This window comes from Dromaius novaehollandiae, chromosome 4, assembly GCF_036370855.1.
Source record: "Dromaius novaehollandiae isolate bDroNov1 chromosome 4, bDroNov1.hap1, whole genome shotgun sequence".
NCBI classification, from domain to species: Eukaryota; Metazoa; Chordata; class Aves; order Casuariiformes; family Dromaiidae; genus Dromaius; species Dromaius novaehollandiae.
The window spans coordinates 63,144,436-63,172,082 of NC_088101.1; the positions used below are offsets into that span (position 1 = coordinate 63,144,436).

General features: G+C 35.3%; 1 protein-coding gene across 6 annotated transcripts in view; it reads right to left on the reverse strand.

Moving 5' to 3' along the window:
* Positions 1–203: 203 nt before the first annotated feature.
* Positions 204–27,647, reverse strand: part of FAM114A1 (family with sequence similarity 114 member A1) — a 37,374-nt gene continuing 9,930 nt past the window's right edge. For 2 of the 6 annotated variants that reach the window (XM_026093639.2, XM_026093638.2), the window contains 11 exons: positions 23,626–23,739; positions 23,368–23,474; positions 21,503–21,637; positions 18,863–19,015; positions 16,346–16,469; positions 11,030–11,115; positions 9,849–10,019; positions 8,919–9,058; positions 7,577–7,649; positions 4,604–4,657; positions 204–2,938 (listed from right to left, as the gene is read on the reverse strand). In XM_026093639.2, coding sequence (XP_025949424.1) covers positions 2,837–2,938; positions 4,604–4,657; positions 7,577–7,649; positions 8,919–9,058; positions 9,849–10,019; positions 11,030–11,115; positions 16,346–16,469; positions 18,863–19,015; positions 21,503–21,637; positions 23,368–23,474; positions 23,626–23,739 — 1,259 coding nt within the window. In that variant the 3' untranslated portion in view covers positions 204–2,836. Of the gene's footprint in view, positions 2,939–4,603; positions 4,658–7,576; positions 7,650–8,918; positions 9,059–9,848; positions 10,020–11,029; positions 11,116–16,345; positions 16,470–18,862; positions 19,016–21,502; positions 21,638–22,849; positions 22,905–23,367; positions 23,475–23,625; positions 23,740–27,647 lie in introns of all 6 variants that reach the window. The other 4 variants (XM_064511294.1, XM_064511293.1, XM_064511292.1 and 1 more) reach the window with 4 other exon arrangements.

Here is a 27,647-nt window from a genome sequence, read left to right on the forward strand (position 1 = left end):
CCAAGTTTTTTATAATTTTTTTACTTTAGGGTAAAGTACTTACATAATTTAAGCAAGACAGTGAAACCTCAGGTAAAGACTATCTCAGACAAGCAGTGTTTATCTTAAGAATGTCCCTAAACAATTTGAAACAGTACTCCCCTAAGGCTTCTAATACTATATTTTTCAACCTCTGTTAAAAGCTGCCACTATTAGACAACATATTTTCTTGACAGGTTTAACACTATATATTCTGCATTGCGTTTCAGAGAAAAACAAAGATCCATAGGAAATAGTAATTAAAATAATTTATGTCTAAAAACATTAACTCAGCATAGGAACAATCTGAAACTGCCATGGCTATGTTCTATGAATGATTCATTTGGCAGTAACAACACATTTACAGATATCTGATGCATAGCTCTACTCAGATGTGGACAGAAAGGCTTCTTGACTGAAAAAAATAATCCAACTAAAGTAAAAATAAATCCAAGATGTACTTATTGATAGGTGAAAACATGCTACTTTTCCTGACAATCTTCATTTGAAAAAAAAAAAAAAATTTAAACAGATGTTATATGCTGCTTGCCAGCATAGGCAGCAACAGAAAAACTGCTTTAAACAAGTAGGCTTTTTTACAAGCTACTGAATGTTTTAACTGGTGTCCAGGCCTTTACAATTGAAAACTGCTAATGATCGAGTATATGGAGCAGGTATATTGTCTTCAGTAAACCACATTAAGGAGTTTTTCTTCTGGGTCAACGCATGTATATGAGAATGACTCCTGGTCAAGAAAGTTCAAGTGTGTGCCTCTTTCAGTTGCCAGAATGGGCTACTATGGAAGAGTACGTTCATTCCCCTCAAAATGTGGAAGCCAGAGAAGCACTAGATATGATGCAGTATTTTTTAATCAACTAAACATTATTTTGTAATACACTTTTGAAAATAGGCTTTCAGAAATAAAGCAATACCAGATGGAAGTGTCGTGGATATAATGGTCAGTGGGAGTTGTACTCTACCTCTGGGCTAGTGAGTCTGCTCACCAGTTGCATTTTCCAGTGTCCCTCTTTTCTCCATGTTGCACTAATGTCAGCTGTTCCATATGGCATAAATACCAATGAATGTCAAGCTTAGTTTGCCTTTTCAGCTGCTGAGGGGCTTTCTATTTCTCTTCCCAGTAATGTTATCATTTTTTTTTTTTTACATTCTTCGCAAGTGGATTTGAAGACTGTATCCTTTCTACTTACCCAGAAAGATATCTCAAATCTGTTAAACTATGAGATGTCAGAACATAAATTTTGCATAATAAACCTTACTGCACGGATAGTGAAAATTTCAACACTAAATAACAGAAGATGGAAAAGCCATGATGCATGTGGCAGCAGAACAGGGACCACAATCGCCTAAGATACAGAGAGATCTTTCTGTCATCTCTTATTTGGACTTACGAAAGTTACCATGTGCAAGCAGATACATGATTTCTCATTTCTAACAAAAAGGACAATATTTCCTTGTGTTCTGTTCCATTATTTTTACAATGTATGAACTATGTTTCTATGATTAAACGTATTCAGATCCTAGGTACAATTAAAAAGCATTTAAATAGAATTCATAAGTATATCAAGAGGAAAAAATACAAATAGCTAAGAAAGGTATAATAATCTGAAAATCCAGGAGAATGGGTTACATAAAATATTGGAAGGTTCTTCCTGTCTATGAGGTAAACTAGACTAAATAAACTCTGAGGTTCACTGCTGAGGATTTTAAGCTAAGAATATAGACAAATAATCATGATTGCTAGTGTTATTCTCAAACGTCAATTCTGGATGCTCAAGTATACTATGTTACAGAGCAAAGTTGGTTGCTTTGATGTATGGCCTCCCCACCCAAAGTAATTCTCTCATAACTTCTCTTCACAAGTTCCTTTTCATGCCTGCAAACTGTATTTCCAACCTATCAGTATCAGTAATTCCATTTGATAAAAAGCTTCATGATGTTTACATCCCAAATTTAGGTGATAACCTGGGAACACATTTGAGAGAAGACTGTTTTAGAGTTTTTTTATAAACAGTTCCCAAACAAAAGAAGGAAAATTGTCTATTCTATGCATATTTGAAAATCGCTTTGGCCTGCAATATTGTTCAGCCAGTTGGAATCAAGAGATAGATATAAATTAATATAAAATTATGGGTCAGCAAATATACAGCTATACCTGTACTCTAACTGGCCAAATTTCATTTCAGTATACGCATATCCCCCATAATTTTAATTAGGTAAAGTTAATGCTTATTACTGTACAGCTCTGAACATGCAGTGTTATTTAAATGGTACAGATTATTACCAGATTATTATTTATTACTATAAATAACATTCAGCAAGCACAACACTAAGGTAATTTGTTCATGTTGACTAAAATTAAATACTGAAACCAACTTTTGAAAGAAACATTTTTAACTGAGAGTTAAGATTCAAATAATGGAATAGGGCTAAAATGTTTAAAAAAGCATTACATTCTAATTTGCTTCATACATCGTTTACAACTGAAAGGGTCAACATTTAGAATCTGTATTTAAGTCAATACTGATATCAATAAACCATTGCTTCAAATTACATTAATGCAAAGGATATACTCTAATGGAAAAGAAATTATTCACTTTACAAACTACATCTAAAGTCTAAAAGTCTAAATGAGATTTAAAATGTTATTCAATACTGTATGTGCAAAACCGCGTTTAGTGTCCTCAGAGGACTCTAAGTGGCCAGACATCTCTCATAGCATCTCTTCTATCTGCATACATTAAAGAGATTAGGTCTGTGGTTTCTGTTAAGCCCAGTGGTGACAGCTGGTCGGAAACTGTCACTGATGTGTTTTCAAACAACTGGTCTGGATATGTGAAATTTGCAGAACTGGAAGCAACAGCTGGAAAGCATCCTGAATATAAGTAGTACTGTTGCAACCCTAATGGGAGAGAAAACGTGGTCATTAGTATAGTTGTCATATATCTCAGGAATTACATTTCACCTCTTAAATAAACTCCATCTTTCTTAGATCAGCATCATGCTGTATTAGGATACATATTCACACAAGGCTTTAGAATCTGTAGATAAAAAACCCTATAATTTACAACAGTTTATAGCTAGTAAGTGAAGCTTGAATCATTATACAGAAATCTCATCTCCCCTCCATTTGAATGTGAATCTCCTCTTTGAGAGCTTTGTGTGTAATCTGAGCAGAATAAAATGCCAGAGTGTTCAGAAGGAGATACGACTTTCTTAAAGCAAGCCAGCAAGCCTTTCCATCAACAGAAGTAATTTGGATGTGGTATGGGTGGGAGAAGTGTCACTGAAATTAATGATTTAAATGATTATAGCAGTTTAAACACACTGTTGTACTACTTATGGAATTTCTAATACTGAATGGTATAGCAACTTGTAATACTGCACAAACATGGGTTGTTCTAGTACATGTTTGTATACAAATAATGGGGCTTAAGCAGTACAGAACAGCTTATTCCCAAATTTTGGACATTCCCAGAGTCTGCAGTTCCTGGAGCTCAGAAAGGTATGTCAGCTATAATAGCAAATTTATCCTAAAACAAAAGGAACTATAATATGTACTAAATATATATAATTATATATAAATATATATTATATAATAAATATATATATAATGTAATATATAATAAATAATACAATTTTTACCCCACCTCTATTCAACTTTCCATAATTTTCCTTAAAGCTGTTGTTAATTCAGTGCAAAATTGTTTATTCTAAAACAACCTTTTCCTCATTTTTTAAGGAAATGCAACTATTACAAGTAAAGTACGGAACGACAATTTGTAGTCAGTGCTTCATTCTTTTTATGTTTAAAAAGAAGTGTGATCTAGTTAGTGAAGTTCAAAGAATGCAAGCTGCATATATATTTCGTTTTAGTACTTCATAAGCATATTACTGCCTCTTGACCTCTTCCCTCCTCAGGGAAAACAGAGGCACATTTTACTCACTGTGCTTTTCTGATCAAAAACAGATCATGGTGTCTAACAGAAGTTCCTCATGAACATTTTTGTGATGTCTGACACATGGTTATCCATGCACTGAGCAAGCTTGCTTCTTTTTAGACAACTGTGAATGTTTGTAGAAATCTAAATGCCTGTGGGTGGGAAACATTGCAGCATTCCTGCAGCTCAAATTTTAAAGAAAAGCATAGGCTGAAACTATTTGTCAGTAAAAATCATTTTGCAAGATTAGAAATAGAAAACAGAGCAGTAAGGATAGGCTTAACCCCAGCAACTTCTGAATGGATTAAAAAAGGCCAAGCTTTAAATAAATGGCATACTGCAAATTGTCTACTGTGCTCTGGCAGATGGCAGCAGAACTTTAAGAGCTAATCAGTCTCTCTTCAGTCATATCATTCTTAAGAATCCTCAGAAAATGTAATATTACTACTGTGGTACTTGTGGGAGAGGCTGAACACAAAACTGAAGTTTATGAACTGGCACTGAACTGCCAGAAGGATACTGATATTACTTTTTATGCAGTTCGTTATTGCAACATAAATGTGACTGTTTCATTTCAAAATCATCTTACTAGAATATTTCCTAATGTGAAAAAGGTGAAGGCTTACCTCGAATATCACGGAGTTGACAATGGGGTTAAGAACCTCTGCCTTCATACTGCTCTGTAAATCAGAAAATATGGTGAAATGCCAGGGCAAGAAATATATTTAACAAGAATATACTAATATCGGAGCAATGGTTTTATGAATTCTAGAAAGGTCTTGTTTCAGCTTGATTCTTATTCAGACTATTTATCGTGGTATTCCTGATAACTGTCTTTACATTTCATACACACTTCAGTAGTATTTCTTTTACTGAGTATGAAGAACTAAGATGGGGACCATGGTTTTATCTTTTGATTAATTCAAGAGCCACAGAGTTTCAAACTGCCTGATTTCCTATGGATATGAGATTTATGTTGTCTATCCATCTGTCTGTTAGTCCCCTTTTCATCTCTCCTAATAATTTTTTAGTCCACTGCCTGATTTCAAGGAAACAAGATAGAGAAATAGAGGTCAGAAAGATAATTAAGTTCTTAAAAGTTTCATGAAAATCAGTGGTTAGGCATAAGTGAAATGCCCAACTTAGTTCCCCTACAGAGGGAAAAACACAAGTGAAACTCAGATCCTCGGGCTGGCAGTAATGTATGTTGAGCTAGACAACACACATGGGCCAATGGGCACATGTGTGACTGGCCCAGCACACATAGCATTTTTCTCAACCACTAGATAGGAACAGAGATAACAGAGTGAAGTTACTAGGGGCTACAAAAACCAAATCCCTATGAAACCAAGCTTCATCAGTTCTTCTGCTTTGTAAAATGGCAAAGATTTTTTACTTTTTTTCTTCTCACTGTGCTTTGCATTGTGCTTTTTGACAATGATAGAAATGCCCAGGGAGAGTTGCTTTCTTCTAATATTGAACAGGGAACTTTATTAGACTAAAGGAAATACAATACCAATTAATTTCACCAAAACAACCTTGTTACTTTCATATTACAGATTTAAAGAAACATGAAACACCTTAATTTCAGATTAAATTTAATTAGTATCTAAAAAAAATTGTTACTAATGTATGATATGATAAAATAAACATAATCTCTAACGGTACAGGAAAGAAAGAAGACAAAGGTGTTTAGAGAAAGCTGGAGGAACAAAGGGAAGATGGTTAGAAAAAAGAACATTTTTACTGTCAGTTACTAAAAAATCCATTACATAGTGTACTGTTTAGTTGATTGTCAATAAACTGAAACATAAAAAAAGCAGTATCAATTAAGTACTATTGATTGTACAAATCAATGATAACTTAAAGTTTGAAAGAGAACTTGCATAGCAAGCAAAGCTGTTATTTCTCACTTCTGCATTACTGCTTACTCTCAGAAACATGCCCAACATTATAAAACATGGGCACAGCCAGCACCACAAGTAAACATCCGAACTATACAGATATAGATATAGTGATAGCACTGTCTTTGAAAAAAAAGTATTTTCCATTCTAACCCATTTCTCAGTTTCCCATGATTCAATGCACACTGCAGGATGCTGGAACGCATTTGTGAATCCAAGTACTGTTGGCAGCTTAAGGAAGTTGAACCACTGGGACATGCAAGAAGATGTAGCGTTAGTACAGTCCTGTGTGATGGCTGCTCCCTGCTTTTCTGACTGATCATGCTGAGTAGAAGGCTCACAACTTCGTCCAAAAATTAGCAGGAATGGGACAGCACTTAAAGCTCACCAGACAGGCCAACTAAAAATGTCTTCTTTATACAATATGTTGGCAGTGGGAAGTGCCTTTGTGCTCAATTTCTCATGTGTCCTCACAAACATCCACAAAAACAATCTGGTCCTAAAAACCTAGTGTAACACTCATGAGAGCTTTAGTTTCCAATTTTCTGAGTCGGGGCAGCTTAGTATTTCATGGGCAATGTATTTTTATGTGTCTGTACATCTATTTATTGCAAATGTCAAAGAAAGATATGCTAAAATACACTCCCAAAATGCAAAATAAGCAGATTCTTCCAGAGTAATGGGAAGGAATGTAAATTATTCAGAATAAAAGCAATCCAGTAAATCATGTTCTCTTACAAATAACTCTGAAAAGACTTGTTCAGAGATGTGCTGGAAGAGCGCATGGGAGAACAGGGGAAACTTCTTTTAATGTGCATTCACCTTCTCCTGGGGTAATTAGGAGAGACAGAGCTGGATCTTCTCTGACATTTACTGAACAGCTTAGCAATGACACAGTTTTTGTCTCTGAATCTTGCTAGAATGCTCAGATGCCAGTTGTTTTTGAAACATTTTGAAAAGCAGAGTACCATGTCTGCACTACAGGGCCCTGCAAAGGCCTTCACTACTCCCCTACACCTTAGTCTCCCCATCTGTCATCCCATCAATATCATATCCTATCAATGTGAAGGAGAAGGGGAAAGAAATTATGTTTTTAGCAAGAAGGGTCACAGATAAATGGATATTTCCAAATGGAATACTTTGAGATACAAGACAGTGATTTTTTAAGATAGAAGACCAAACATAGATTTTTTTAATCTCTTAAATCTTTCACAAATGCAATGGCCCTAGCCCAGGGCATATAGCAAAGGCTAAGACGACAGCTGGTGAATCCATCTTAAGGTATTCGAAGCATTATCGATGACTTTTACACAAATGCATTCTAAAGGCATAGGATGAGTAGAAGAAAATGTCCCCAGGTAGTGGGACTTTTGCCATTCTTGGCAATGTGGGCCCCCTTCAGTGGGAGCAAGTAAGGACTGCTGAGTGGAAGCGTGGAAAAAATGTGAAAATAGTCTCTAGAAAGAGAGATTTCAGAAGGCAGAGGATGCACTGCAGAGTCTATCCAAGCTCACAAACTTCCTCTACAGCAGAGAATCTGCTATAAAAGTGCTCTGTGTTCTTGAACTCGGGAAAGAAGCACCCTCTTTGCCGGTACCTCATTTAAAGCTAGAGGATCTGGGTAATAATTTCTGTTTTAAGAAGTGAACTATGTTTATAAAAACTCAAATGCAAAAGAAAACACTGTTATCTTACCCCAGTTGCCGTTAAAGAATCAGAAAACTTCTTTGATAAAGATGAAACTTCATTGCACATGGCACTTGTTAAGCTGGTTTTGAAAAAGAGAGACAAATATAAAAATACATCCTTGCCCTGTCCAGGGATAAAAAGCCTATGACTGTCCCAGGCACCAAACTTCATCTTGAAAGCCAAGAATGTTCTTGAGCCAATTTTGCTTCTATTCATTTTTTAACTATCTTAAGGTAGATTTTGCTCATGAAATAAATTTTATATTACTCCACTGAAAAATTCAGTGCTGACCACAGCAACAAAATGATTCCATGTTAGCTCAGACACCAGTCTCTTTTGATATGGCAACTTTTCAATTTTTTAATTTCTAAACTTTTAGTTTAACTATTGTTTTTCTGATGATTGCAGCAAAACAACTCCTAGAAATACTGCTGGAAATAACTCTGACTTTAATGAGAATAGTAAGAAGTTTCCTCTCTAAGCACATAAAACATCTACTTGGTATTAAAAGAGGACATATAGTGGTTAAAGTACAAGAGAACAAGGAGATCTAATTCTATTTTTAGATCTTTTACAGTTTGCTAGACCACCACAAATTCATCATATAGCACTTGATCCTGCAAGGTGCAGCATACCTTATCTCTAATTTTACAAGGCACTTGAACAAGTGCTTTATTTTAGACGAAAGTGTTCCTATGGACTTTGCCAGGGTTCCAACATTCCTAAAGATAAACACTTGCTTAAGTACTTTACTTACTCAGGATTCAAGCGCTTACAACATCTTAGGGTCAAATGCTTAGGAGGTAGGCAAAACCCTCTAAAATCAGTAGAATCTGTTACTACAGAGAGCTTTTGATCTGAATTCTGAGTACCATTAGGAAGACTGGCTTCTTAAAGTTACATATGTTCTGTTGTACATTAGTACAAAGTTGCTGACAAATGTGGTCTTATTGTTTAGAACTACTGATTGACTTTTGCACATTCGTGGCAGATAAGCACTAGATAAATGAGACTCTACTGGCAGGAAATAAGACTGCATTATGCATTGTAAAAGCAAATTCTGTACTTGCTGGCACAGTATCTTTTGCAGATATGACAGGAAATGCATCCCACGTGAACACATACATTTACTTCCTGGAGCAGCAACAAATTTCAGCTTGTGAATACATCATGTTTTTCTAAACATACAGATGTTAGCCATGTCAAAAAATAACAGGGATCCTATGTGAACCCTAAAGCCAATGCTATTCATTGATCAATGGACTTACTTTGCCTTTAAGTGCCATAAGCTCAGCAGAATTGCATGAGTTTTAAGCAAATGTTCTTATAAGAAATCAACAGTACTCACTTCGTCAGCACTTTTGCTTGATCTTCAGCTGTTTTTTCAACTTCTTGCCCATGTAGAATTAATTCAGCTACTTTATGAAGCTGCTCAATACACCGAGCTGTCACTTCTGCCAGACTTTCAATGGACAGCATGTAGATTTCCTTATATGAAATATAATGTTATAATATATATAATAAAAATATATAATAAATATAATAATTATAATATAATATGAAATACAACACAGGGAATCATATCACCAATAATATCATCATTGATGTATACACATATAAATATATAAATAAAATAATTTGAAACCTAAAAAACCCCCCAGAATTTGGAAGTACCAGCACATACAGAGTGAAATAATATCGGTCATAATGTCATCCTCATAAACAATACTGGAAAATGAAATATCCACCGATTATAAAATAAAGACCTTACACTCATTCTGGAAAATCAGTAAGAAGAAGCTTATCATTTATTTCAGTGGGAGCTAGGACAAGCTCTCAGATTTTCTAAGATATCACTTTTGAGCCAGTCCTAATAAATACAAAAGTCTCTTAAGTCTTGAATACAATGCATACTTATTTTCATTCAGAGCTCAAAGTATTGAGTCATTGCTCAGTAGCAGGAATGGATAACATTCCCAACAAAAAAATATTTTTTAACAGTGACATTAAAAAATTTTACACACACACAGAGATATAAAAAAAAAAACAACCTGTGTGATGAGCAGAGGGCCTGCTATATTGATATATACTCATGGGAACAGACTAACAGTAAAAAAAATTATAGAAGTTAGTTTTCTATTTGAATCTATTTCTTAATAGTTCCAGGAGTATAAAAACAGTAAGAACAACATATAAAACCAACACACAAAGAAGGAATCTTATCTAACAGAGTAAGATAATCTGCTGAATGAAACTTATCCTCCAAAAGCTATTTTACCTCCACAGTTTTGTTTTTATCTACTTTTGTTTCATCACTGCCAATTTTGTCTTCTCCTTTTTCAGTCTTTTCTTGAACAGGTGCTCCAGGTTTTTCTTTTAGCTTCTCTTCCATGTCTACTGTGGTGGAAAAATTGGCTTCTTCCAGCCACTCATGAGCTTTTTTCCTAGCCTGCCAAACAAACAACCCGACCTGAAGTTACTGTTCAAACAGGGAATATCAAATTATATTCCTGAACCATCTGTTAACAATGTATTTATTTATTTTAATTTTTCATTCAGAAGTTTTATTCACATCAGTCCTCTGGATGGCATTTAGTCAAGTGTATACTTAAGAAACTGTATGCAGAAGTACGTCTGACTGTACAAAGATGGATCAGTCAGAGATAATTCAGTATTCAGTATTTTTACAAGTATGATGTTCCTAGCCAGCCCGTAGTTAGTGTTAATACCAAGTCACTGATACTTCAGCTTTATGTGGTGTTTTTTAAAGGCATTTATATGGAAATATTTCCCAGGTTAAAAAATAAGACGGTGGTATAAAGAAAGGAAAAAAAAAGAGAGGTAAGATAAATGTCCTAAATTCTTAAAGGAGAAGACAGTCACTGTATCTTCATCTGTCTTCCCAGGCATGAAAGTAGATCAAAGTAGAAAATCCTTTATGGCTTCAGTATCTATGTATTTAGAGAACGCTAAACATTCATCTCAACCTAAGATCATCAGATGAATCACCTCTGAATGCTGCCTGACTACAAAAAGCTTTTAGCCATCTAACTTTTAGATGATTAAAACTAGAAGAGATAAATCCAGCATGTTGCTTCTAGCTGAGACGTCTCTCCGAAGACTGAACAGGATGAGCAAGAAAAATAATTCTGAATCTGAACTTTGTCACTGTTCCTAATATGTTAGACCAAATCTGCTGTGCTCATAACCTCTGTCTTGCTGTTTCAAAGCTTTGTAACATGGCCCATTGCACTAGCCAGACACTGCACCTGTATTGACTATCTAATCTCACTTCTATCAAAGATTTTCTGGTTTTGTCACATTAGTCCCACCCTCCTCTTCCTTGCTTTATGAACTGCCTGAACTGAGCTAGATACTGCTCTGTGTCAGATTTGAGAACAAAGCACTCCTTCTTTGTCTTCATCCAAGAAACAGAGCAGCTCACTAATAGGCACTAACCTTGTTAAGTTTGTCAGGAGTAGCAGCAACATGTAATTCAAACAGCAGTTCAGTGAGCATGCTGACAAACTCTTCTCCCATATCTGCTGCAACAAGAAACAAAACAATTTTTTTGTTAGGGTATTATCACTATAATATTTTACACAATCAAATACATCCAGTTGAATTATATCCCCAAGGACTCTTGCACTTGAAAATAATTTTGCTTACAAACTAATGACAGTGACCAAGAAAGAGGAGGAGATATACTTAAAGAAAAAAAAGAGAAAAAGCAATTGAAATAACCATACAACAAGACATTCTAGCTTGACACTTTGACTATTCTTTCCACTTCATTCTAGATTCCACTGACCTTCACTAAGGCAAAGAGGTCAGAAGAAGTGGCACGGTCTCTAGTTACCTGACAAGAATACATGAGCTACAAAATAACCGAGGAAGCGATGCCTACCTCTCCTTTCAAGATAAGTAATAAAAATTGCAGCACGGTGGGATAAAAATATACTTTCAGAGAAGACATACTGGAAAACATGTTCTCTACTTGTTCTCTCTGCAAACCACAGTTAAGAGGTGTGCTTCCTTTCTATTTTAAGGCTGAGCTTTGCTTAAGTGAAGAATGTTTTCTGTTTTGCTTTAAAGTAACAAGCATTAAAGAATCTGCACTTTTATCACACAATATTTAATGAGCCAACATATGTTTTCCTAATATTTGAACTTCTTACTATACATATTCCTTTGTTTTACTGCAGTTGCTACATTCTACCATTTTATCTTGTTCTAAGCTCTTAAAAGTTGGTATTTTGGTTGGTTATATTCATCTGCATTTACTGAGTTTGGAATCTTCATTCACATTTCCTGGTAGAATATGCAAAATCCATTTTTTCTGAGCCTGACCATGCTTAAAGGTTAGTCCCTGAACTGAAGCTCATAAAAGTCCACCTACTTCAAAAATGATTTTCATGTTTTGCGCTGTTCCTACTTCTGCTTGTTCATTTACTAGGCAGGCCAGTTTTTCCATTTTTACCCAAATCTTCACTACTGACTTTAAAAGTAGAGGTTCATTACTCTCTCTCCACTGAGCTTTGGGATTTTGGTAAAACTGTTTACAGTCCACAGTACCTTGCAACACGTGGAAAGGTAGCAGAATCTGACACTCAGATTATAATCTTCTTGAGCCAATGATACCTCAATCCTTACTTGTAAAGGGAGTGCATATCTTTGGTGCTATATAATAAATTGATATTTAATAGCAAGAACTCTTCTGCTGCACTGACCAGAAGACTGAGTTTTCCACTTAACAGGATGGGTAGCAGGTCAAGAAGAAATGGCTGGCCGAAGAGATGCACAGAGTTCATTTCATTGCTGCTCTCATCAGTGAGTTTTTGCAATAGGTTTTTCAGGTTTCACTCATTCTTAAGACAACGCCAAATTGTTTCATAAAGTGCAGAATGCTGAAAACTGATAAGCAGTTCACGGGCTCAATGCGGTAGTACCAAAATTGGTGATAACTGGCATATTCAATTCAATACTCAGTTTGGTTATCTTCTCCCTTAACTCACATGATTGCACATGAATTTTTTTGTCTTAATGCCTTTTACAATGTAAGCTGAGCTACTTCTTCAGGTATCCTCCTCTCTTTATTTCATAAACAACTGACAAGAAAAGAAACTGCTGTGAAAAATACATGAAAAGGATGCATAATCAAAGCCAGAGGAAACATTAGAGAGAAAGGTAAGCATCTGGCTTTCTCCTACTTCTGTCAGAAAATATCCTCTCCTTTTCTTTCTTTGCATATTGGTTTTGCATCCATCTGACTGAGCCGAGCAAGGAGAAACTTATGACTCCAGTTCCAAAGCTGCCAAGAACAAAGTCTAGCCCCTATCCTTTCCTAAAACAGTCCTCTAAAGATCACTGCACTAATTTCTTCTTATACAGGGCCGAAAATGTTTACTGTAGAGATTAAAAGCAGCACTAACATCTCTGAATGAGAGTTTAGGATAAGAATGGATCCTGAGAGTTTACGTAAAACAAACCACCACCCTCTTCAAACACTTAAATGCAAAGTACTGGTTTTCCTCTCAACTAATCTCTTATTTTTGAATGTCTATACACCACTGACAAATGACACCATATAAATAACATGACCTAATCATAAAAAAAAAGGTAACAAACTAGCCAGTAAGTGATAATTAACTTGTTTTTAAATATTGCTCAGTGGCTAGATAAGATTTGACATCTTCAAACACTATTAGTTAATCACTGCCTTCTGTAGGGGCATGCCTTCATTATGAAAAAGAAAAAAAGACATGTTTTAATAAGAGAGGAAACAAAAGTTATAATCCTACTGAAGATATGGTAGTTGTAGTTTTAAACTAATTAGCAAGCAAAATTAAAACAGATACCTCCACAGATTTTAACAGAACCTGCTACCTCTTACAAAAATGACAACCATCTGTTAAGTCCAGTAGGACTCAAATTTAGATTAGCTAGCTTGCATCAAAATAAATTTAAAAGATTATATAAAATAATAGCAAGAAAGATGCCTTTAAAAGAGAACATGGCTTGCTGACTTGTTTTTGTAAGTGTATATTATATTAATGTGCTTAACAGGACCTTAACTTGCATTAACTAGCTAGAGCTAACATAAACTAGAGGGAAGTTGCTTCTTCAGAGCAAGATGTGAACTGCATTTAACCCTGATCAGCCAACCTGTTCTTAAATTAGACTGTCTTTTATCTAAGCTAGATGACAAATAATGTTTAAAACTTTTAACTAACATTACACACAGACCATTTTCTTAGTGTAAATACAGCTTATGCCACAGAAATATGCCTAAGGCCCAATGAAGTCATTTCAGGTAAAGAGTGCTAGTTAAAAAAAAACAACAAGCCTAAATCCTTAAAGATCAAGTGTACTCCCAGGAAGATACATATCAATGCACTCCAAAAAGCTAAACTTATTTGTAAAGTAAGACCAAAACACTAAGAGTAGTCAATAGAGAGCCACTGGAACCCATTTTAAATTATGGAAACATTAGCAAACCAAAGTCTGAATGAAAGATGAAAGAGTTTTATTAAACTGCGCTCTAGCAGGACAAACAGATATGCAAACTGCATGTAGCATTACATGTAAAGGTGCTGAATATTGTATTTATCTAAAAATGACAGAACTGCCATTTAAAGGCCTATCAATGGACTTCTTTAAGTTTTACAGGCTTTTATGCATTTGCCACCTTAATAAAAACACTTAATACACTGTGCATTAACAAATTCAGGAGAAGGCCTCTTTTTCTTGTCTCTGGTGATCTTATGGGGATCATAAGAAGTCTTCACTCACTCTGATATATTTTAGTGAAGTTAATACATTTTTTGTGACTGGGAAAGGTACCCACACTAGGACATTGTCCAGAGGGGACATGTCGAAACATCGTACAGTGTTAAGAGCAGTCTCCCTGCAGTGATGCATGTACTGTGGGTTGTGTGTGAGAGGCAGAAGAAAGAAGTAAAGGACACATGTCCCAGGTTAGAAGCCTCATGACAGAATTGTCAGCTCAGTCCTAACAGAAAGCTACTTTGAAAAGTGCTTAACCTTTCTTTTTCTATCCTCCAGTGGAACCAAAATTAATCCAACAGAATTACTAATGTATGAAATTTATTGGTAGTCCAAATACTGATAGATTTTGAGCCTGATCCCACTAAAGGATATGAGTCACTTTGAACTGCAACCTAAAGTAAGACCCATCCAACTATAAGGTTGATAGGATTTGTGTGTGGTTATTATTTCTGCTGCCATAGAGAGGAGGATACATTTCACTTCTGACTGATTTGCTTTTTCAGGAGAAAGCCTGAAGCACTCTGATTTTGTCCTTTTCTTCAAGTGCTCATTGCCTTGGTCTCAGCATATTTAAAAGGCCAGTTAGTGTTTCAAGATAAGGACAGTGATCAGCAGCTCTGCTTCACTGCACATCATTCATGCAAGAAACGGAGCTTTTCTTGGGGGCTGGTTTCGAAGCAAGGAACTATTTTCCACATAAATTAAGGAGTGACAAACATCTCATGAATCTTCATTTCTAAATATACAGTACATTTTTTTGACTTCTGTTTCTTACAAAACCACAGTAGGATGTGGGCTTGTAAAGAGTAATGAGGGGGAAAAAAACAGCACAAAACCAAAACTCTACCATACTAAGACCTTACACTGAACACTTGCTGTCCCCAAGAAGAAACAGCAAACCACCTGTGACAGACATAAGGCATACTCAGTAAACACTACTAGAAAAAACATAGTCTGAGTGGAAAAGAATTTTCAGTTAGAACATGTGGATGTTTACAAGAAAACTAACTTTTCTGAAGGTTACCTCACCATCTTGAAAGATGTAGGTTGTACAGACAAGCATCCCTGAGAATAGAGCTAGATGATGTGAAGGAAATAATATTAAAGTTTCTGAGTATAGTGTTTAATGGCATGAGCCAATCTTCAGTCAAATCAAGGGGATTCTTTCTACTAGCTAGAAGAGGTTGGCATAGATCTCACAGGCCTAGAGAAACGGGTTATGGTAGCTTTAAGCTAATGTCTTACCTTTTTGATCCCAGCTTGTTCTGGGGAGGCCAAAACCCTAAGTCTATTGAAGAGGCCTATTTTGCCCCTAAAAAAAGCGACCTTCCTATTTTACGGTAACTTTTGTTAGCTGATTTATTGACCACCATGCTGCTCCCAGCCTCTTCAATGATGTGCAATATGACTCAGTTATGGCATGTTTTTGCTATTTTAACCTCTTTCTCACTCTCCATATGCCATAATTTGACAAGCAATATCTAGAAGGCAGCTTTGCCATTATGTTTCAAAGTGCCTTTCCTTCAAGAAGTTCAGGGTTTTTTAAGTCTCTTTGCTATACTCTAACCTTTTAACGATCATAAAGTGGAGGATGCAATGTGAGGATCAAGTTGCTAAAACAGAAAAGCACTGCTAAACACTCCTAAACTTTCAGGTTAAACAATTCTATAAACAGATTTTATAAGAAACCTCAGTCATCCAAAAGGCTATTGTTTTTCCTTTTAATTTTTGTTTTGCTTTCACTGATGATATAGCAAAACAATGCAACACTTCCTGTATTTTTTATCCCACACTTCAGTTGTGACACAAATCCAAAATTAAGCACTAACCAACTTCTAGAACTTCTAGAGTATTCCTTTTAGTTACTTCTTTATGAAGAGTACGAGAATAATATAAACTAAAATGTAGTTGGATTGTATTCTTTTGAATTACTATTTGCAGAATTAACAAGCCCTCAAATGGTTAAATCTCTGTATTTCTAATTACCTTTTTGTTCCTTCACCACTTCATCATCTGACTCCTTTGGAACGAAAATCTCTTTTATATCAGTTAACTCATTTTTCACAGTCTCCAACTTCTCTCCATCCAGTGTTGCTAAATATGACTGAATCTGTGAAAGTAAGCATAGTGAGCACTCCTAATCGAAACAGAGCCTTTCTTACATTGCTAATTTTGAGCCTGTACCAAAATAGACCAAGAGATAGAAACTAACATTAGATGCTCAAATCTTATTTCTAACCTTCCAACTCATGTTGTTATGACACTTTTTTAGTACTCAACAAAATCTGATGAGCACTGCAAAAATTACACAAGTCTTGCAAGTTCTTCAAGTCTCTATCTTCTCCCAGAACTCTTATTTTAGATTATAAATCTTGGGTCTAATTGTAAACCATAAGTATTTTGGGACTGCTTGAATGAGGACAGCAGGCAAGAAGAGCACAGGCAGAATTCATGCTTAGCCTGAGCAATCACGGAGGAGCTGGGACAATAACCCTGTTTCTTCTCCCTTCAAAATACCACAAAAATTACAGATAGCCTACCAGTCTCCCTGCTCTGAAGAATATAATGACAGATCTCTGAGACATCCTTGGGTGTCTCAGATATCTAGTATGAGTCCCTTCATATCTAATAGGATGGTATCCAAGAGGAATGGAAACAGATTCTTTGAATCACTGCTTGCATTCTCTGGCTGCCCATGGAAGTCAAGAGAAATGTCTTTTTTCTGCTCAATACAAAATTCTACTTTTAGGTTTGTTTTGAGGGTTTTACTTTCCTTGAAAGAAGTGCAGACTGGCACAGTTAGAGACTGGAAAGAGACAAGATATTTTTTGTGACATTATATTCTCTTACGTGCCTCCTTGGTGTGTTCAGCTCATACGCTCAAAGTTGAAGGGCAAATTAGATTTGAGAGTCCCAACTCAGACAGAGAAGAACTGCTGTGGGGTTTGTTTTACCCTCCTCTATAGCATTATCCATTTCATAGGATTAATTGCGAACTTTTAAAATGAAAATTTCTAAAATAAAAAATAATTTAAATTAAAAATAAAATAATAAAAATAATTAATAAAAATAATTTAAATAAAAATAATTAAATAATCTATGCTATTAAAAAGACTTAAGACACTAGCAACCTCTTCAGTCTCCCTTGCTTTCTTTCTGTGGCACATCAGAGTGGCTTTTGGTCTGTTAGCATAAGTCTCAAGCTTATAGTACTAGATGTATTTTGTGTATGTGGATGGTACTCGGAGTACAGGTTCTGTGAACCTTTTAGAAGTATGTATCAATGCTACTGCATGGAATTGGACCCGTTGATGCAGGTACTGGCATTCAGTCCTGTGTGCTTTTGTCTTCTTCTAGCCTGCTGATACTGTAGCACTATGAAACAGTTACTTGGAGGCCATCTAGGACATGACATGTAGCACATCAGCGACCTCCTGCACAAAGTCTTACCTTGTGGTATCTCTGGGTAAAAGCAGGGTAGCATTGACAGATGCAATTAACCTGAATTTGCTTTTTCTATTTATTTCTTTCCTGTTTTGTAGGTTTCTTTCAGTTTTCTTTCTTTCTTTCTTTTCTTTTTTTTTTTTTTGGAAGGCAGGCCTTTGAACCTTACACGTAGGTTTTGAGCTTATAATTTTGTACTTAGACATAACTGCAAAAAACAAAAACTACATGGACAGAAGGTAGATACTTGATATCAAAACGAGTCTTGATTATTTGTGACAGATAATAAAACACTAAGAAAAATAAGGTGGTTATTTTTAATAACCCAGAGGGCAAGGAGTGATAATTACAAAAAAAGAAAAAAAGGAAGAAGAAAAATATTATTTAAGAAATGTGTTTAGAAAAATGTTTCAGTACAAAATACTGCTTCTGGGAATTTGGAAAGGTTCTACTGACCTACTGTTTAGCACAGCCAATAAGTTGACAGCTGAGATTAAAATATATACATATAATCATATATAGTAACTTTAGCATGTTCTTCTGAGAGATGTATAGCATTTGTATACTTTCAGTAATTATGTCTTGGGATAGTCTTATGTAAATTTAAAAAATACCCCAATAAAGAAGAGTTAGAAATTGAGTAAGTAGTCTGGAATCCATTTTAATTCACTAGTCTCCAGGTGTAGCAGGTCTGGAATTCTTGAATGTAGGTATTAGTGCCTTGCACAAAAAGAAAAGACTTAAACCTTCCTACAAATTCTGAAAAGACTTCTGCATTGTGTCATGAGCCAAAAAATACAGAATGTATATGGTCTTGACAAAAATAACTTTTAATGGTGATTTTCTTTGTTTCTTTTGAGCTAATTTTTGAGCTAAATACTAGGTGTATCGAGATTGACTTCCTGAAGCCAAGGACTGGCCATTGGGACCAACTGCTTCAGCTTTCTCTGATGTTGATGGAAAACCTTCTATTGGTTTCAAATGCAGCTGTGCAGGGAGATTACTATTAAGAACAATTTTTTACCAAACATCATGATTTATGCTGTCTATATACTGTACCTGGGCTTCACTTTCATTTGACAGGATTTCTAGAGCTTCGAGATGGGACAAACCTTGGAACTCATCAAAAAGCAGTCCATAATGTGCTGTTCTCTCAACTGTAACTTGCTGGGCCAGTCTCTGCTTCTCTTTTTCTTTAGCTTCTCGCAACAGCTGCAAAAATATACATCATTCCTGTTATTTTATTGGTGGTGCTGTAGGCATGACAGATTTTATTACTCTCTGCTTCTTCATGTCAAGTAAGTAGTAATAAAACTTGGAACTATATCACACCTGCAGAGCTGAAATTTTAGTCTCTCTGAAATACCTAATAATTTTTAGATAAAATTCTCTAACAAAATACTTAAGTAGCATTCTAAGTGTGTCTGTCCCAGTGGTAATTGCTATCTTTTTGGAAAAAACAATAAACAAACAAATATTCTTGCTTATACTCTCAAAAACAATGTCAGCTATGGAGAACATCTCATAAATTTAGCTACCAATTACAATGCAAGAAAAATAAGAGGACAATTTCATACACAGCCTTAAGGAGTCATGCAATCCATTCCACAGACCACAAAATTGGAAGAATATTATTTCCATGACTCCTAAAATATTTTTAACAGATAGCAAAACCATTTTTACATGGTAACAGGACTGACAAAAGAGATCTGCCTAATAAGGGTAGGTCTTCCACAAAAGATGGGTCAGAACTATAGTCCATATACTTGGAGATATTTTGGAGTGATCTTATACAGCAGACTTGCCAGAAAGGAATGGGCTCTTGGACAAATTTGCTGTTGGAAGACTGGTAAATACATCCTGAACTGCACTTTAAGGTGCACATAAACCTCTAATATCAGGCAAGCTCTCATCACTTGCACTATTCCCTCTTTCAAAATTTCTATGATATTATCTTGTTACTCATTGATGCAAAAGACTTATGATGACAGATTTTTCTAAGTCGCCCACTTTCAAAAGAACATTCAAAATGTTATGCACAAATCAGCTAAAAGGAAGGCACTGTGTTATGACACCCATGAGAACTGATTTATATCACTTCCTGCCACATATTTTATATGCAGATTCAAGCACATTATTTAGGAAGGTATTTGCAACGGCTCACTTTAATCCAGTGGGCTTAACTTCCCTAGGCTACCTATATGGTCAGTGGAATAGCTCAGACTGCTATACAGGCCAGTTCAAAGCCAAAACCCAGCTTAGTTACTACAGGTATAAAGCTACAGTAGCAAATTACAGAGCATTGGGCATAGCTTGAACTTGATCATTTATACTGTTAAATTTTGTTGTTTCTGAAAGTTTTGTCCCATATAGACAGCATCTTGCTTATTTTAATCATTCTTTATTTTAAATAATTTGAAGATTCCACTTGTCTCTAATTTTTATGTGTTTACACCTTTTCAAATGTTGAAATTTAAAAAAATGCAGCCAGACTGCTGTCCCAATGAAGTCAACAATAAAATCTCATTCATTTATACAGAGCCAGCATTTCACTTACAGTGTCAAATACGCCTGCATAAACAGACTTTTATTTGAAGACATGAATCCTACAATTTGGATGGCTTTTTCCATGGCAAAAATGTTCAGATAGATCAAAATTTTGAGTCTCTATTACATGCCGCAGTCCCTTTCATTACTGCAAATCTAATATTATTACAGTGTGAAGTGCCTTGGGATGCTTTCCCCAAAATATATTCCACAAGCTTAAGCCTTAGTACAATGGCTAACACTGCAGCATGAGGCATGTACAGTCTGAACTATGTCTCAGGGCAGACTTCAGCTGGGATACTGAGATTGTAAAGTGTTATCTCTGCATGTATTTCCACTTTATCAGTGATGACTGTTTAAAACATAGTGCTCCTGCAATAGACATATATAAGGTATACAGTTATATTAATAGTCTTTGCAATAATTGCTGCACTTTTGGCCTACTATATCAATCTGTTTCCACCTACAATGACCAGTACTAAAGATGGAACACCACATTAAAAAAAAAAGAACTTCACTCCTTTCTACAATGAGGTAAACACGTAGCAGCACTGAAAATTTCTTTCAATGTCCATCACTTTCCACAGCCTCCCTCCCACCTGTGTCTGGAGAGCTAAAGTAATTTTGTACTAGCAGCAATTATACTTCTGCTCTATTATTACCATATCTCTGAACTTTTAAAGATGTGAGTCATGACTTGACTCCTATGTAAGGGTACCATTAGTTCATATGAACATAAGATTTCACTTTTCAGAGCTTTAATTTCTAATGAAACATATGCCATATTCCAGTATTACTCGTTTCCAAGGCAAGTACAGTGGTGTTAGTGCTGGAGGGTATCTATCTACAGCTGTTACAAAAACACTAACAATTTGAATGTCTCTCCAGAGTATAATGATTTATCACCCTGTACTACCTTATACAAATGAGCTATTGTACATGGGATTATGCAGAAAGGATGATTTTGCAAAACATGGTATTTTGTGGTTCTGTGAAGAAAAAGAAAGTGGAACAAATGTAAACGTAATATTTATTTCCAAATACCTAGCCATGATCTACCGCAATAAATTTAAGTCTCTCCTTGAGGCATATAAAATTCTGAAAAAAGAATTTGAACCTGAATTGACAGAACCATATTTAAATAAATCTGACCTGAGATAAGGAAACTGTTCTTGCCATCAGTGTTTTGGTTCTCTTAAATCCAGGATCGCTTTCTGCAAGGACATTCATGGTTGTCTTCCCAATAAATTCCAAAGCATCTAAGCCTCCAGATAATACACTTTTCCCCTGTATAAAATAATGCAATGTGGTTATTTACTTTCTACTTTATGTTAATATGAAACTGTGAACAGTATTGTTTTTGCTGACACTGTCCTTGAACATTCACCTCTTTATGCTTTCTCTGCTTTAACTAACAGTAGAATTTGTGTTCATAAAATCATGTTACTTTGTTTTGAATACATTTGCAAAAAGAGGAAAATGAACTATACAAATATTTGTAATTAATAAAAAGACTTGCACTGGACCTGCACTTCTAAAATTTTGAAAGCTGTCGTAACTCTGGAGCTGTCTATAGAAATGCATTTGTTTGTTTTGTGCCTTCTTACTATCATCACACACAATTTTTCAGCTATGCTGAAGAATAACTTTCACTGGCTAATGATTTCTATTCCAATCTGGATTCTGCATCTGACAGATACTCACATGCCAATATAATCTGATATATAATGGAAAATGCTTGCAGAAGTCTCAGATGGCAATGCAGTTCTTAGGATTGAAGCACTACAGGAAACTTTTTAGTTAGAGGCAAGAGTTGCCACATGACCACTAAGACCCTAAGTTGTTCTTTGGTGACATTCGACACATAGTATAGTATAGTATAGTATAGTATAGCAATAGTATAATAGTACAATATAGTAATAGTATAGTAATAGTATAATGGTATAACAGTCTCTCTAGGTCTGCATATGAGGAAATTTCTCTTATTTGAAAATCATACCTATACAGTGGTCAGGTAATCTTACTGATGCCCAGCTCTTGCAAGCCCTATGATCCTACAGATCCTGTAGCAACTCTCTGTTAGGGACTGTCTATAGGAGTCTTCCCTTGCTCCCAAAATGTTTGATATCAGAATAATGAGATGCTCAGAGTGAACTCGATATGCACTGAAAAAGAACTACCATTTCATAAGATAGGCTCAATGGGGACTTGGTCATCCCCTTTTTTAGCTGATGCTTAAAATGTTCCAGAATTTCATGCTAAACACCATACAACCTCAGGGAAAAACATCTGCTGTGACAATAATGTGCAAACACTGTTGGTGAAGAAGATGACATGAAAATTGATTAGGAAACATAATGAAACAAATACAGGATTTTGCAAAAGCTGAAACACCAAGGAAGAGAAAAAGAATGAAATGCAACACAGAAAATATATGGAGAACATGTGGAGAATATATAGAAAATATAACAGGAACAAAGGGTGGAGAAAAGATTTTACCTCATTGAGTCTGCAATCAGACGACTTTTTGGGAGAGCCAATATGAAATGAGAGACTAGAAAAAGACGTAAAGATAATGACTAGGGAATAACAATATAGAAGTGGGGTAGTTTAGCAAAAAACTTAAAGTAAACAAATGGATTATCTTCTTATTTTATCTGTCTTCAAAAATAATAACAAATCTTCTCATTATACTTTATCTGGAAGGACTTAACAGCAAAAATCAGATGATGGTATTACGACTATAAAAAGATTTCCCAAGAATCTGTAGAATTGTATACAGTTTAGAAGACGACTGTATTTTTCAGCTAAAACTGCCTTCAAATGTTTATTTAAAATCAGTAATTTGACTTTTTTTTTAATTTGAGCCAATTATTTTGGCATGGAAAAGACACTTTAAACAGACCTACAACAGAACTGTTCTTACAAAAACCTGTGACCCAACAAAGCTGACATGAAGTTGCACCTAAGAACACAGAAGAAGAACTAGAGAAGAGGGGCCCACTGAAATGACTCACTGTGTTGTGCACAACATTACTGATTGCTGACAACATCCCACGAGATCCAGATGAAGGAGAAGAGAGAATATCTGCGGAAGTGCTTTGGTCTGGAGAATCTTCTGCTTCTGACAAGAAAGAGCAAGCTATAGTGTACTTTCACGTCTACAAGTCACAAATTACAGTAAGCTGGATTCTGCAGTCAAAAACTTAGAATTTTGTAAATTGTATCAATTTGGCAGTGTCAAAAAGCTCTAATTTCAGTGAACTTGAACTTACGTGTAACTGAGGTTTCAGCTGCAGGAGGATCTGCTGCTTCCGAAGATGCTGGAGTTGCATTATGAATTCTTAGGGTAGTTCCTGCTTTTTCCTTCACTGCTGTTATCCCATGACCTGCAGCAGAAACATGTTTTAGGTTACATGATTTGATACTGCTAACTGTGCATAGCTATGCGCCACAGATGATCACTTAAAAATAGCTGAAAATCAGAATTAGTATTAAATCTACCTCACTTGCTTAATTTGTCTTCTAGGTTATTAATTTGCTTGTATGACTACATTCAATATATTAACTGACTAGAAATGGTAAAGCTGAAATATAATACAGATGACACTGGATCTGAAATACTATAAATCTTGTTTCGATGCTACAAATAAGTTTACCTCCCTGTTTTTCAGGATGCTGAATATATTCTGTTCCCATTATCTTAAACAGAAATTAATGGTCCTCCTAATTCCATAGGGTTTGGCCTCATATACTTTTCAGAAATTTAGAACAATTAACCTCATCCTGCCTTTTGGTGGACTATGGGTGACTGCAGGGCTGAGGTAAAGAATCTATTCTTTAGTCTGCTGCATGGATGTCGGGGCTGTAGGAATGTTCTTCAGGAAGGCTCACCTGGATCATCAAAGATATTTCAGGACTTAAGCGCCTCAGTGGCTCATTAGAAGTCAAATTCTAAAATGCAAATCCTCAATGCTACTTGAGTATACTTCCTAAAGTCTGTGTCTGATGACACAGAAAGACTTATTGTTCCAGTGGTAGCTGATCTAGATTAGATCTCCTACAGGGATTTTACCACCTTTATCTGATGCATATGTAGTAGCTCCCTAACCCTGTTCTGTTAAAATGGTCTAGTTTCATGTAAAGAATTTATCTATGTCATTAGTGTTTTGATTTGAATTATTCTGACAGAACATTATTGCTTTACTGCTTTTCTACATAGAGTTTACACCAGCAATCACAAGGACTGGTAATATCTGGCTATGGGAAAGGGTGAGATTGGCTGTCAGGCAACAAATGGAGGCTGTAGGTTCTTAACCTGGATCAGCTGTAGCTGAAAAATGCTGTCCTCAAAAAAAAGACTGCCTCATATTATCTGCCTAAATTTCTGCTTCTGGATATATCCGTAAGAATGTTCATGATACATTTATCTGATCACAAAAGATCCAGCCAGCATATTTGAAAGTTATCTACCCTCAGCTAGAAGCTGCTACACACAGCTGAGATGCAGTAAATAACCAACTGAGCAGGTCAGTCCTCGTATTTCGTTCCAACACAAAATGAAAAGTCTTGAATGACCTTATTTCATTTTTTCTTGAGTGTACATGGTTACTGCATCTCATGCAAGGCTGATCACTTCTAGCAGGAGGACAAGGGTGAGTAATTTATCTATCTGTCCTAACTATCCATAAGGAATGACAATTTTGTACTTCTCTACCTTAAGCCAAACTGTAAAGAAATAAATTATTCCAGTGAAGCCATTAGTACAGATGCTCAGGAAGATACTTAGCCCTCTAAGGCATAAAGATTCATTAAATGTTGTCCATACTTTCCCAAAACTATGCGAACTTTCTATTTAAAAAGTTAAAAACATCTTTTCTTAGTTATTTTAATTACAGTAAAATATCTTATTGTTTCCTGGTATTCTGTATCTGGATATATGTATATAAATGTACATATAGTCATTCCTGTATGCCTCTTGAATATCTGATTAAAGGAAGGTGCAGCAAAACTATTTGGAATGGAACAGGAGAATGGAGAGTTTAGATTTATGATTCTGTGATTGTCAGATGGGTTGCACATCGGTTGCTCTATGAATTCAATAATACACTCCAGAAACCATATGTGAAGCAGCACTATTGAAAGATCACATACAGGAAAAGCAGAGTATCTGGAGGAAACCACAAAGTAAAGAACAGATGGCCCTTAAGGAAGAGACCAGCAAAAATAAGTGATTTTCTATATGACAATATAAACTGCATAGGATCCTGATATTTTACATTGAAAGAGGGACACTAGGCAGGTAAATGTTTTTACCTGTCTAAATAAAATACAACCTTTGTCTACTCTATCTCATGTCTTACAAAATGAAGCATATCTCCAACTGTACAGGATGTGCTAGGTTATCAGCCACAGAAATGTAAGTCATTGATAAGTAACTTCTTGTCTATTGCAAAATCTGTTCCAGCGCAGTTACTGAAGAGTGGAGTACTACTTTGTCTAGCCCTGGCCTCCTGAACATTTTAATTGATTCAATGAAGATATTGAATACATTCTGGAGTAAAAATTTTAACTGCAAAAATTCCTGGGACTCACTTAAATAACTATTATTTGTTCTTTTAAACTAATGTAATAGATACCGTGTCATGTTCCTTTCCATTTCTCCTGCTCACAACTTTTTAAATGACCCCAAAAAATCCATTCTTTCCATTGACATAAAATTTTCTTAAGAACTTTGACTGCATAACAAAATATTATTGTCCTATAATTACACAAAAATGTAACTAAGAATATTAAGCAAAAATTTCATTTTAACGATTCATAAAGAAGTGATGGACTTACAGAATAACTTTGCAATTTCATTTTCCTATATATAAACATCGGGTTTTTTTCACATTCTGTAATGTGATTCTCATAGTTTTGCAGATAAGCTTATATCTCTAAGAAAATCTGTATTCACAGAGTTGCTGTATTATATTTACAGAATTATGAGGAGAAGCATTTTTAGGGCTGTGGTTACATTCACTAGAATAATAAAAAAACATTTCAGGGTAGCTAGGAGCAGTTTTGCTGAACTAAGCTATATGGCAAGTATCTGACTACAATGACACAATCAGATGAGATGAGAACAACACAACTGAAACAAGTCAGCACTCTTAGAGATAAATAAATCCATGAACACTGCAGAATTACACATTGCTTTGGAAATGAAAATCATTATTTGTTATTTTAAAAAGCACAGAAATAAAACATTTGATGGGAGATGAGTCCTCATGTTAAGAGATAACAGTATGCTGATTTTGTTACACTGACATAATTGAATTGATATTGTAAACTTGGGAACATCTCTGATACCTCCATCTACTGCTCCTCTGTAACAGCAGAGATAGAAGAGCTACAACATAAGTTTTTTCAAGTGCTCGCTTTTTGAAGAAAATATTGTTTTTCTTGGTTGGTCTCCATTCACTTTAGGGCTTTAGCAAAATTGTCTTACTTAAAAAAAACAACACAGGCTAGATTCTGATAGTAATTATGCCATTCAGACTGATTCAGGAATAATTCCAATTAAGTTGGTAAATGAAACCAGTTTCAGACCTTATTATTGCTACTGATATAGAGTTTTAATAACATAGCAGTAGGCATAAAGATTGTTACAATACATTTTTGGTTCTCAACCTTTTCTAAATCATAAGAAAGTAAACAGGACTGCAATCCCCAAAAGCATATCCACAATTCCTCCTAGGCTGATAGTCTGTTACCTACATTCAATATATTCTTTAAAAAGAACTGTGGAAAATAAGGGGGTATTTCTACAGCAGCTGTAATTTGTTGTTTACAAAATAGTTGAGTGACCACCACGTGATTTTTGGCATAAATAGTTTTTCCTTAATCAGCTGTAATAAATGCAGTGAAAGATATATCTTCTGAAGGGATTAACTGTCATTTTAATGAACACGTAAGATATGAGCATAATATCCAGCCATTGTTTTTTGTCATTCTTTATTTCACAACAGGGGAATAATATCTGTAGGGAATGAAACAGATTTTCACATCATTTCAATGCTTTAATTTCACATTATCTCAAGCATTTCCATTCCACAGCCTTAAATTTAAGCTATATAATGTTGATTATTGCATATACCCATGTGTAATAATATCCATGTCCATGAACAAAGAGATATCAAAACTGGCATTTCATTCTGTCATACTGAGTGACAGGAAAACAAGGAGCATATAGCAGAGGTTTATGGTGTCTGATATTTCTGTACGTCATTCTACTAAATGAAGAAAGAAAAAA